This window comes from Poromitra crassiceps, assembly GCF_964638095.1.
Source record: "Poromitra crassiceps genome assembly, contig: HAP1_SCAFFOLD_819, whole genome shotgun sequence".
Classification (NCBI taxonomy): Eukaryota; Metazoa; Chordata; class Actinopteri; order Beryciformes; family Melamphaidae; genus Poromitra; species Poromitra crassiceps.
The window spans coordinates 2,840-16,235 of NW_028151589.1; the positions used below are offsets into that span (position 1 = coordinate 2,840).

The following is a 13,396-nucleotide window of genomic DNA, read 5'->3' on the forward strand; positions in this document are numbered from 1 at the left end:
GGTACCAGCAGCATTGTATTTGTTTTTTATTCAACAAAGCGATTGCACATTATACATTTCAAAAAGGTCAAAATGACCAGTGACCGCTGTGGTCTTTCTAGTGTTAAAACACCAAAGGACCACACTGGAAATAAGCCCTAGGTGTTCTTGTGTTATCCTTGATGGTTTTTTATGACACATCAAATAAATTCATTAATCATATTGGCTTTTATTTGTTATTGTCTGTAAGGCACTTTTTTTTTCATTATGATAATGAGACTGATGATAATGACAAAGGTCACTGCCTGTATCATAGATGAGATTGAGGGATTGTCTTCTTTTATCAGGCACTTTGCACTGATTTATGAGGCTAGAGCCCCAAAATGGGTCGAAGTCCAGACAACTCACTACGATTAAATAAGCACCCAATAGATAAAAGTAGTCTATAGTCAATGCATTGATTTTCCTTTTTAATGCAATTATAGTGAATCGTTTTGTTTCATCAAGTCTTTGAGCATGTGAAATTGAAAAGCATGGAAGATGAAGCTGCATGGTTTAGAGTTGCTATTATTATAGCTACTGCAACCTATTTCAGAAGATAGATCTCTCCAATCAAAAACAGTGAATTATCTATACTTATTTTCTGACACTTATGAAGTCAGATCAAGGCATGAACTGGCTGAAAATGAGCTTTTCGTTTGCTTGATGTTATAGGGGGATAGGGTGTTGGCTGATGGCACGTGATATGTATTGCTCCAATGATCCAAACAGAGGCAGCAGTGGAGCACACATATAATAAATAGACTATACCAGCAACCGGCAGCAACTCTCGTAGAAACCAGGCATTACTTGGGTTAAGAAATCAACAGATTCATGGTTTGATTCCTTAAACTCTGAAGAAGAAAAAAATTCATGAACAGGATGTAGGCTGCTCAGTATTTTCCAAGAGACAATTCAAATTGATAGTTGATTAACAATAGTTGATTACTTTTCACAATGTAATCTGTAGGCCAATAAAGACTACATTCTGCAGATGATCTTGAAGCTAATGGATGGGAGATGGAATATACTTTGTTAATGACATTTATTTTTTAAATAAAAACCGATCTCGTTAATTCAGAAAAACAAGAGCAGAAAATATTTTTCTCACAGAAAACTTATCTCATTCATTTCGAGACAGGGTGATCCCCCCCCCCCCCCCCCCCCTTCCCATATGCCTCCGGAGGTCCTAGCTGCAAGATTATTTTCATTATCGACCGATATCTGATCATTCTTTTTTTATTCGATTAATCATTTATGTCACAAATAATGACAAATGCCCATCACATGTCACCAGAGCCCGATATATATATATATATATATATATATATATATATATAGAGAGAGAGAGAGAGAGAGAGAGAGAAAAGAGAGAGTATATGCTATATATTTTTGCTCTCTTTTGAAATGCAAAAAGCAAAAACATTGAAAGTGGAAAATGAGGAAAAGGGTTTAAAAAACAGCAAAAGTTTTATGTTTTGCTATTTCTCTGTTTTGCTTTGTTTTTCTGTAATCAAATGTTTTATAGTCATCAGTTCATCTCATATAGCCATATGTAATGTAATGTAATGTATCTCATATAGCCGCTCTTCTTGGTTCCACATCCAGGCTTAAAACTCTTAAAACTCTTGGATTTTCTGAAACGCCAATGGAGAAATGAATGGGAAATTGACTACCTGGAAGCGGAGCTGCAAAAAGGTGCAGGCGGGAACTGTTGAACTCATTTGGCTATTATGCTGTGGGCAACATCCCAACCAGGTGATGCATGCACCGTTTCCCATAACTAAAGACCTGTGTAAAAAAACACGTGGGAAGGACAGCATTATGCAACGTTGTGTGATCATCAAGGCATGTGACCATAATGCCTTGAGAGGAAATGCTCCAAATATGGTTGCACAGGTGTGACAGAAGGTGTGACTCATAGTAAGTAGCGTTTTTACTGCTCTGTGATGCAGACAATTAAAGCCTGCGTGAGACCGACACTAACAGGCATATCAGATACAGACACATGTGGATACAGTGAAATTACCTGTTAGATATCTCAGGTGTGTTTTCTGTAAAGCATATTTAACTGCTGCCTATTTGCATATTACTGGGCCGTTGGTTTGACTAAAGGATTTAGACAGTGTAAGACCTAAGATCCAACCACAGGGGAAAAAAACCAAAGGACCCAACAACCCAACTTTCCTTGACTTGGACCTCCATTCAAGAAGCATGCTGCGGCGGAAAGGCGTGAGGGATCCCGGTGTGGAGTGTAACAGGGCTCTGCTGGTGTCGGTGGCTCAGTTCCACCATGGGGTGAACTTGGGGAACCGGCCCGGGGCAGAGAGAGACACCAAAAGACTCCACCGCACCCTCAGCAAACTGGGCTTCAAAGTCGACATACACAACGACCTCGACAGTGATGAGATCTACGCATTGTTTGAGAAAGGTAACATACACGTATACACAAGATGTAGCCTAGAATCAGCGGGGACACTCAACTTGCTTTGCCCAGGGGCCACTTTTGCAAAAATGACAGGAGGCAGGGGCCGCTAAACAACATTAATAATAATAATAAAAAAATCTGTAGCAGATTGTAGGTTTTTGGGGTGCCAGCTGGCAGCTGTAGTTGGCTGGTCATTTTAATGTTTTAAGATGTTTACACTCTGCCATGAACCGATGCCATGAACCCACATAGCATCAATTTGAACCACCGAGCAGAATGCAAACAAATAGTCAAAGCAATAATCCGAGTGACGATGTGAACACGTGTGCCTGCATGGGACAGCAAATAGGTGGCGATATTTGACAATTGAGCTGGAGCTCAGTCAAACTTTGTTTAATGTTAGTTTTCAGTGTGAATTAGAGAATGGTCGGGGGGCCACTCGGCGCCCTATCGGCGGCCGCATCTGGCACCTGGGCCGTAAGTTGAGTATCAGGGCTATACAGTATGGCATAGGGACAAATTAGGCCTACATGTAATTGGTCCCTATACCAAACATGGGTAAATGGTGGGTAACGGTAAAAATCCCACGTTTTAAGCCTTAACATATAGACAACTACGCCTCCAATCCCCACCCCCATTATTATTATTATTATTATTATTATTATTATTATTATTATTATTATTATTATTATTATTATTATTATTATTATATTATAATTATATTAACATCTTTATCCTATATTAAGATTTTAAAACTTCTTTATCCTTCTTTTTCAAATATCTTCTTTTAAACATGTTATGCTTTTAATCGTTTTCTTTAAACACATCTTTATTATAACTAGTGGGATATTACCCCGTGCAGTGTATCGAGTTTAAATGTTGCATTCTCTGAATGTTCAACCCCTATGGACTGTATCTGCAGCTAGGCTGGCCAGCGCGGACAGACAGTTCCCCAGCCCCATAAATCTTGTAAAATTAATCTGAAATAGCTCCCCAACAGATACAGAAATATGACCATAATGTGTTTGATGTACATATAAAGAACTGCCGCAATCGGTTTTGTGAAACACGCATTTCAAAAAATCACGTTTTCCCTTCTTCCTGGTTTCTCCTCTGACAGCCTGAGCTCACCTCAACAGAGGCAGCCAGACTGCGGGTGTTGGTGCTCTGGAATAAATATAGTACATTTAATATTGTATATTAAATATACAATGTGTAGAGTATTTACAATTTAACTTCACTTATAAATGTTTCAGACAAGCAATGCAGTGTTTCTGTGCAATATCCTCAGACTGTCTCTTGCATCTTGTCTTAAGCTGTGTTCACACAGAGATATTTATTTTTCTCTCTGTCGCTCGACTGAACCCTTTGGAATCGCTCTGTGGCTCTGTTTAAATCGCTCGTCAATAGGCACAAGAATTGACGGACATCTGGGGGCTATAACGTTACGCAATGTCATGATATTTGTCCACTACGAGCCACCGTAGTTGTTTACAAGCTAAGCCTATCAGCGTGCTCCTAACACGAGCTCTATACCGGTAGTACAGACTTCACTTCATGTCAGCTGTCAGCCTGTCAATCAGCTGTCAATGCGGTTTGTTGCCACACAGTAAACCAGTGGTTTGTTCCAAGCCAGTGTGATCCTTGACTCACTCTCACACGGCAGCCAATCAGCGTTGAAGAGCGAGCGACTGATGCCAGCGTAATTTCGCTCGAGTTGGGATATTTCATCTCGGGCTGTCGCTCTGTCTCTGTCGCTCGGACACCCAGCGATTTTTCTGCCGGGCGAATATACGCTCAATCGCTCGTTTGCATTGACTTTGTATGTAAACTCGATGCCAGCGAAAAACTTTAATAGGTCGGTGTGAACGCCCCTTTAGAGTTGTCACTGACTTTAATAGAATAATTGTTCGAGGCATTGAGGGAAAAAGGAATTGCCCGTCTCAATCCATGCAGTCACCTCATTGTTAGCTTTTGAGTGCGTTTTGTGTCGCCGATTTTCTGTGTTCCCTTCTACAGATGATCAAACTGCACTTCATGTCGTGTTTGGAGTCACTCAGAATACATGTAAACAACTGGATAACAGACAATGTGAAAGTGCAAATAGACTCTTATCACTGATATATTATAAGCTAGTTGCACCTTTGGCTATGGCCTCGTAATCAAGTCCTTATCTTTGCTGGATAAACAAACTGATAAAAGGGGCACATTTCAATGTTCATGAACATTATAAATGTTACCATCTTAGTTCAAATTGGCTAAGTGGGCTCTGTGGTGTCTGTCAGTGTCTGTCGGTCACGATTTTTGGAGCCCGCAGAGCTACGGGCAGTTTCCATAACGGCAGCCATGGCACATCATCTCCAGAGTCTCCACCCATGGCATGCCTGTTTACACCCTTATTATGTAAATACAGAGAGGGGACAGAATGGCCCCTTGGCCTGCCTGTGCAGACAGACACTCCTGCTTAATAGATATTGCACAAGAGCCGAGCATGTGTGTGTGTGTGTGTGTGTGTGTGTGTGTGTGTGTGTGTGTTTGTACGTGCAAGTTTGCCATTCCTTTCTTTGCCTGGTCCTGTCGAGAAGTGACTAATATTGATAATTGAGCAAGGTGTGCACTTCAGTTAGCATGTAAAGACCCACATGACGTCTCCATCTGTGTGTGTGTGTGTGTGTGTGTGTGTGTGTGTGTGTGTGTGTGTGTGCGTGTGCGTGTGTGCGTGCGTGTGCGTGCGTGTGCGTGCGTGTGTGTGTGTGTGTGTGTCTGTGTGTGTGCATGTGTGTGTGTGTGTGTGTGTGTGTGCGTGCGTGTGTGTGTGTGTGTGTGTGCGTGTGTGCGTGCGTGTGCGTGCGTGTGTGTGTGTCTGTGTGTGTGTGCTGCAGAGAGCAGGCGGCCGGTGAAGGACTGTTTCCTGGCTGTGTTGTCGTCTCATGGAGAAGAGGGCTGCGTGTTTGGAGCGGATGGGAGACCCGTCCGGCTGTCTCATATCTTCAGCTGTTTCGACAACACGCTTATGGAGAAAAAGACCAAGCTGTTCTTGATACAGGTAAATAGGCCGCAGGAGCATCCTCGTCTTTGTGGTTGCCTTCACACACAAAATTCAGTCAACGATGAAACAGAGTAGAACAAGTGATATAGTTCCACCCTCGGGTCAGCCCCATTTATTGCTAACACCGCCCCCTAGCGGCACAAAGTCAACATTACAGTGTCACTTACCAACAAACTAACAGACGGAGACCGATCCATAGTCCCCCCCCCCCCCCCCCAGAATCGTTTCTAGTGTCAGTATATTTGACTTTGCATTCATCTGAATGGCTGCTGTCATCTTAGGCGTGTCGGGGAGGAGATCTGGATGATGGGGTGGAAGTAGCCTAGGTAAACCCAGCCACCACGTGACCTGCTCTCTCAGTTCCCAGTCACTATCAACAGGTCTGAGAGCAGGTCACGTGGGGGATGGGTTTACCCAGGCTATGTGACAGGCTCCACGTTTGCCATAAAACTACAGGATAAGGGCACCAAAAGCATGCCATGCCTGCTAATGGCCACTAGAGAGAGGCAGTGAGTTATTTTTCAAGTGCAAAAGACAACGACCCTTTCTGACGATGGTGGTGAATCCCATGAAGCTCTTCCAGGAGGTGCGTGTCACTTTTGAGGTGCCACTGTCTACTGATACAGTATTAAATAAAGAGGCAGAGAGGCAGCAATACTAAACCCAGTTATTGGTTTATTTGCATTTGGTATTTGATGTTGTATTGTGAGATGTTCCAACCGGCTACCTGTACATATAAAACACTATGTGTACTCTCACATTGGCCAAGTGAGCCATGCACAACATTGCACTGTAAATAATGTCAAAGCTGTAGTAGTGACATCTTGTGTCAACATACAAAAATAAAGATATTATGTAGCCTACAAAAGCAAAGCAAGTTACCCTCAATATTTGTTGTCATATTTCAGTATTTTCCTAGACCAGTGGAAAAAAAACAGCTATTCAAAACAGCTATCCAAACGAGACGACAAATAGTGTGAAGACTTGAAACCTCTTATTTACAGACAGTGAGTGCGTTTACATGCACACAATAAACTGATAACTGGGAATAATCAGTTTATGGCAATAATCTGATTTCTGCGTTTACATGCACTTTAATAATCCGACAATAGGAGAAACCCGGGTTTACATGATTCAGTCAATTAGTCGGATTTCTCTCCAGAAAGGCGGCATTAATTCCGGAATAAAACAACAGAATATAGTTGCAAAATGCAAAATCACATTTTCCTAATTTATTTGTCCAGCGCAGAGGATGGTTTAGGTGAAAATTAGGTTGTGTATCTCGTCTGCTTTACTAAAATTGGAATAGGCGTCGCTTTGGAAGTGCATCTGTCAATAATATTTCCAACTTTACCGAGCACACAGCACAGAGGCAGGCAGGTGAGGTGACTTATTAAGCACGTCAAATGTTCATGACCCACAACGTGTGTTGAATTGAAATACTGTAGCCTACCTGTCCGAAAACGGACAGAATTTGTCACGGATATTAACGTTATGTGTGTTGTGTTTTGAACGACTGAGTCTGTTGTCTGTAGGCTACGTCATTCGATTTGCAATCCGAGACAAATATTCGTCCTCTCCTGTAGAATATCCACATTTCGGCTCTGTGCGGGGAGAGAGAGAGCAGAGCGCCCCGCTCCGCTCAGTCAGGGGCTCCGTGCTCACCGTCATCTCGCCAAGCCGGCTGTGGTGCGCTGTGGCCGGGGGAGAGACTGGCATGCCGGTGAGAGAACCGGGAGGAGAGCCGAGGGGCCAGTGAGTGCAGCGCGTCTCTCCCTGCCTCTCACACGCTCCATGTGCTTCTCTCTCCTGCAAGTCGTACATGCGCAGATATATAAACCCGAAAGAAACCCGGTTATGCCGGATACATGCAGAGAGAAGACCGATTATTGCCGGGAAACCTAGGTGTGTTTATCGGTTTATTCATAACCCGTTTATGACCATAAACGGATAAAGCTTATCAGTTTATGCTGTTTACATGACCACTTGAATAATCAGGTAACTCAGAAATCCGCTAATAAACAGTTTATTGGTGTGCATGTAAACGCACTCAATGATAGTAAACCTTGAGCATTTAATAGGGGTGAAATGTCATATTACACATTAGCCATGGTTTGCTCCAGTGTAGATATATATCTGTACAAATCTGGCTAAGCTTTATTATAAAACGGCTCTCTCAAATCAAGCAATCTGATTGGTTCACAGCCATTGTATAAATCCAGTAACCCACTCCAATAACCCATGGCATTGTCACAATGCTGAGGAAGGCTTACGCCGAAACGTTCATTGTCACTGCTGTTGCTGCTTGAAGGTATTAAAACAACCCAAAAGGATTTATTTTGAGTGCTGGTTTTTTGTCCTTCTATAAATTTAATATCAATGCATCACATCTTACCTCTAATAGTCGACGAGACCAACGCAGAGTAGTGTCGCTTAACCCCGAGTGAATCGGCGAGTGTTAGTGTGTCTGTAGCCAGGGCAGATCAGGAAGTGAAATGAAACGGTTTGCAGCAGCCACTTCGGCCATAACCACAAAATAACTTCCAAAAAACCTGTTAGAATATAACGAGAGATGTTCCCGAGAGTATGCGTGGCGTTCACATTGTTTATGTTATGTTGCTAGGCAGCGCAAACGGCGTAGGAAGGCAGCTGCGTTTCACTTCCTGGTTTCACTTCCGCGTTTCACTTCCGGGTTACCCGGTCCGGTCGCTCTAGAGAGCCCCCTGTTGACGCGAGTTTAGACAGACTATAGACTTAATAATCACCTAAGGGAGCAATCTCAGATACACACGGCTTTGGTCTCGTCGACTATTAGAGGTAAGATGTGATGCATTGATATTAAATTTATACTGTTTAATAACAATCGAAAAAGTTGCTCGTAGCTGCTTTAAGTAAAGACCAAGTGTACTTTTATGCAAGTATACTTATATACTCAAGTATACTTTATGCACCAAGTATACTTATATCAATATACTAGTAGTATACTCCAAGTGTACTTGCCTAATACTTCTTGACACTAAATTGGCACTAAATCGGCCCAATTCAGTATACTAGTAGTATACTAAGTAAGTATACTACTAGTATACTTTAAGTTTAAGGAAAAAGTACAACCATGTGAGATTCGAACTGAGGGCCCCTTCCTTTCAGCACAATGTCCTGTGTCTTATCCACTCGACCATCCATTCAGCTGAGTAACGGAGTGAATGTTGACCATACCACTATATGTGTATCTGTCTCTATTCTAACACTATAGCTCGGATTGGGCTGAAAATTTGCATGGAGGTGGGTTATGATCTGGGGAAGGTCATGAGCAGATTAGAAAGTCCTGGAATCACCTGGAAAGTCCTGGGAAATCCTGGAAACGACCTGGAAAACACCTCATGCCCACAGCCCAGTTCGGATTGGGCTGAAATTTTGCATGGAGGGGGGTAGTGATCTGGGGAAGGTCATGGGCATGTCATCAAGTCCTGGGACCACCTGGGAAAGACCTGGAAAATCCTGGAAAACACCTGGAAAACACCTTACGCCCACACCCCAGGACGGATTGGGCTGAAATTTTGCATGGCGGGGTGTTAGGATCTGGGGAAGGTCATGGGTCCATCACCAAGTCCTTGAACCACCTGGAAAGTCCTCGAAAATCCTGGAAACCACCTGGAAAATACTTCACATCCACACCCCAGGTCAGATTGGGCTGAAATATTGCATGGCAGGGGGTTATGATCCGGAGAAGGTCATGGGCACTTCATCAAGTCCTGGAACCACTTGGAAAGTCCTGGAAAACACCTGACACCCACACCCCAGGTGGCATTGTACTGAATATTTGCATGGCGGTGGGTTGTGATCAGGGGATGGTCATAGGCAGGTTGTGTACTTCTGGAAACCATGTCTGGACACCACCATAATTTCCAGCGAGGCAAAAGTCACAGTTGTATTGCTTTAATTGTGCCTATAAAAGGGAGCATGGGCTCTGTTTGTCTGTTTGTTTCTCTGTTTCAATTGTCCCTCTGATGATTTCATTCATGAATTAATGTCTATGACATCATCACTGATGATGTCACAATCTCTATGACATCATCACATCTATGACATCATCAGTGGTGGTCATCAGTGAGTGATGTCATCAGTGATGTGAAGTTGAGCAATTGTGTGCTGAGTGACTCCATATATTCTGGTAGCCTTAGCAGCCAGTATACATCAAGTCTGCTACTCTCATATATGGAAGAATTGTCAATAAAATCAGCCAAATGTGTATGGTGTGTATACTACCTCAAAGAAACCGATATGTCTGAAAAAGTATTTAATCAGCTATAATCTATCGACTATAAGGGACCACATGGAAATAAGCCTCTGGGATTTATTGTGATATCCTGATTTTTCCATTTTATATGCAGAACTGCTGTAGCGTACTTCAAATAAAACAAATCAACTACAAGCCAAGTATACTTATACTTTCTGTATAAGGCAAGAATACTTATTTATACTTTTCTTGTGTGTATCTCAATCACAAGTTTAAGTACAAGTACAGACAGACAGACAGACAGACAGACAGACAGACAGACAGACAGACAGAGGGGGTTGGTCAGTCAGGGTGAAGGTGATCACAGTTTTCCTATTAGCTTGCACGGCATCTGGTGTCAGACGGTTAAGGGATTAGAATGAGACGGCCTCGGATTGTGACGCAAACACACACACACACACACACACACACACACACACACACACACATTCACGACTAGACATGCTACTACCAATGCCAATGAGATTTTTTTTACACATTCCATCAGGTGAGGAGGTACTCTGTCATTCTCAGAATTCTGTCTTTACTCTCATAATACTAACACAGTCATTTGGTTAATCTAAGGACTCAAAATCATTTTTCACATTAGCCTTAACCTTTCATAAGTGCATAGAGTTTCATATACAGGGAAAATCCTTGTCTTTGGTTAATCATTTTCTCTAGGTGGCCAGTTTGCACAATTTTTGGAGGCAGTTATGTCATTAAATTCTAATCTTCCCCATTGTTCAGGTCAAAGGGTAGGTTATGCTGTAGATTTCAGTGGTTCTCAAATTGGGGTCTGGGAAACCCCAGGGGGCCTTGATTGGGTTCCAGGAGGTCCCCAGCAAAAAGGGGAATCCTTTATGTTGGCTCTAATTCCATCCTCGTGTCAATTTAGGGGTCCTGGACATGAAAGCTTTGTAAACTTTCAAATGTTTGTTTGTTTGTTTATTTATTTAAGAAAAGGGACAATGCACATTAATTAACATGAGCACGTGAGTCCATCATGTAAATGTGCCAGATTTAGCCATACAGGCTAATTTTCATCTGCAGTCCCTGGCAGGTTGATGTTATATGTGAAACATTAACAAACACATGCAATAGTACAGAAGACATAAGTAGACAAAAGCATATAAAAGAAGAAAAGCACAAGCAGATTAATAGCATATAAAAAGAACATGCATGAGCACATATAAAAAGAACATGCAAGATGACATTAGCATATTCTATACAATACATGCCAGAGCAACAGCACATAAACACATAAAAACAGACAAAAGCATATAAGCAACTTTTCTTTGCACTGGGTGATGTCTATGCATTCATTCACTGCTATCACAATAGTTCAGGTGATGCAGCGTGCTAACAAACCTTCTGGGCAGGCAGGGTGTGTTGACGTACAAGTGACGCGTGATGGGGCGGGGCACTATGTGTGCTAGCTTGCATTTTGACTCACTGTCTGACAGCAGAATTGACCAGCTTGAGTCAGATGTCTACAAAGGTATGCTCACACACACACAGACACACACAGACACACACACACACACACACACACACACACACACACACACACACACACACACATGAATACACACATCCAACGCATAAATGCAGGAATGCAACACATACACACAAAGACCACAAGTGCACACACAATAGTGTGCATGCAGCCACGCCCACTGACCCTATTCACACACACACACACACACACACACACACACACACACACACATGCATGCACACACACACACACACACACACACACAGACACGCACACACACACGCACACAAAGCCACTGATGGCTGTTAAAGCCCTGCATGGCGTCATTGCCAGGCAGTGGGTGGGTGTGGCCAGGCAGTGGGTGGGTGTGGTCTTCACTGGCTGGTTAAACATTCCAAGGCTTAAATACTGAACAGCCACTGCCATTCAGGACCACATCACTCTGCCCCTCCCTCTTCTCTCTCTCTCCTCTCTCTCCCTCCCTCTCTCACACACATCGCAGTCCGGCTCACTCTCGCTCTACCATCCAATAGCTGAGCTGCTACTTTTCAGTATCAGGAAGGTAACTATCAATAATGTTTGTTTGTTTGTTTGTTTGTTTGTTTGTTTGTTTGTTTCTTTCTTTTATTTTGGTACTGCCTGGCTCAATCATTCAGTAGATTAAAGTCTTGTTTTTATATCAGGACCGTAGCTATCAGTAATATTGTTTCTGTCTGTAGCTCCCTTTCATTTTGCACTCATTCAGAAGCTATGAAGACTTATTGTCAAATATCAAGAAGGTGGTTAGTGATAATTACTGTGTGTGTGTGTGTGTGTGTGTGTGTGTGTGTGTGTGTGTGTGTGTGTGTGTGTGTGTGTGTGTGTGTGTGTGTGTGTGTGTGTGTGTGTGGTGTGGGTGCGTGTGCGTGTGCGTGTGCGTGTGCGTGTGTGTGTGTGTGTGTGTGTGTTTCCCTGTTATAAAAAAGGAGTCCCTCCCTCTCTCTTTGAGCCACTGGAGCCACTTGTGATACTTATTCCAATGTCTCTGTCTCTCCCTGTTCACATCAGTTGACAGCCTCAGCCTCCTCTCCTGCTCCCCTCTCGTCTCAAAGTTCCTTGGTTCGCACCGGAGCCTCTGCAGGACCTCTGAAGACATCTTGCTGAGGTTTTGCTCGGGTCAGCTCAGCTCGGTTGGAACAGGCTGCTTCGGTCGGAGGTCGGAGCTTTTCTGCAGCAGATCTGCTCTAACAGTGAGCCGTCTGGGCTTCAGCGGGCAGCCGGAGAAGATGTCTCTCCATATGTCAGTGATCGTGTGCATCTCCGTGGTCCAGCTGTGTATGGGAGAGCAGCCTGTGCAGGAGGAGATCATCACAACCAGTAAGTACCTATACGCTATATGAAGGAGACATACCAGCACAGGTATGGGGAATGAGGGAGAATGCCTCTGTCATCAAACTATGATGTATGGTGACAGTCGAGATAGGGAATAGAGTATGACGCACTATAGGCTATGTGCTATTCAAGATTCAAGATTCAAGATTTTTATTGTCACTCCATGGTATCACGTGTGAAATTCTTGTGCTGTGGACTCCGTTTACAACATAGTACAAGTATAACAGGGCATATGAGTGCAAAAACAACAAGAGACACAACAAGCAATAAGGCACTATAGTGATAAGACAAGTCAGAGACAGTGGCCTATTCACTGCACATAGGTGCACATGTCGTGTGCATACTTTAGACGTGATTCAACATTTTAAATTCGGCGTATTTGACATACAGGTGCAAATAGCATATTCCTTATTAAACATACAATTAAACTCAGCGTTTTAAATTCGGCGTATTTGACATACAGGTGCAAATAGCATATTCCTTATTAAACATACAATTAAACATTAGACATACGTAATGGTAGCAGCTACAGTACGGTACAGTACGGCTACTACACTATTTGTGTATGTTAAGGAGTCTCGTGGCCTGCGGGAAGAAACTGTTCCTCAAGCGATTTGTGCGTGCTTTTGGGACCCTGTATCTTCTCCCTGAGGGTAACAAATTCACATTTTATTTATGAGAACAGCCTGTACAGTACAACCTAAAAAGTATGAACTCTGATTGAGAATGGAGTCTCAGCATGGGCAAAAAATG

At 43.0% G+C, this 13,396-nt stretch overlaps 1 protein-coding gene across 2 annotated transcripts; it reads left to right on the forward strand.

Annotated features, from left to right (window-relative positions):
• Window positions 1-2,055: 2,055 nt before the first annotated feature.
• Window positions 2,056-12,531, forward strand: LOC310771569 (caspase-7-like). Of its 2 annotated transcripts, XM_083664153.1 has the most exons (4): window positions 2,056-2,449; window positions 5,329-5,492; window positions 11,775-11,834; window positions 12,320-12,531. In XM_083664153.1, exons 1-4 carry the CDS (start codon window positions 2,233-2,235, stop codon window positions 12,413-12,415), a joined length of 537 nt encoding a protein of 178 aa, XP_083520279.1. In that variant the 5' UTR covers window positions 2,056-2,232; the 3' UTR covers window positions 12,416-12,531. The 2 variants fall into 2 exon arrangements, with proteins under 2 accessions (XP_083520279.1, XP_083520280.1); XM_083664154.1 differs by lacking the exon at window positions 11,775-11,834.
• Window positions 12,532-13,396: the final 865 nt, after the last annotated feature.

Bases quoted from the DNA above. Each gene is read 5' to 3' on its own strand.
- LOC310771569 (XM_083664153.1), top strand. From the start codon at position 2,233: ATGCTGCGGCGGAAAGGCGTGAGGGATCCCGGTGTGGAGTGTAACAGG. The intron at 2,450-5,328 runs GTAACATACACG...TGTGTGCTGCAG, and splicing joins CTACGCATTGTTTGAGAAAG to AGAGCAGGCGGCCGGTGAAG. The intron at 5,493-11,774 runs GTAAATAGGCCG...CACACATCGCAG, and splicing joins CCAAGCTGTTCTTGATACAG to TCCGGCTCACTCTCGCTCTA.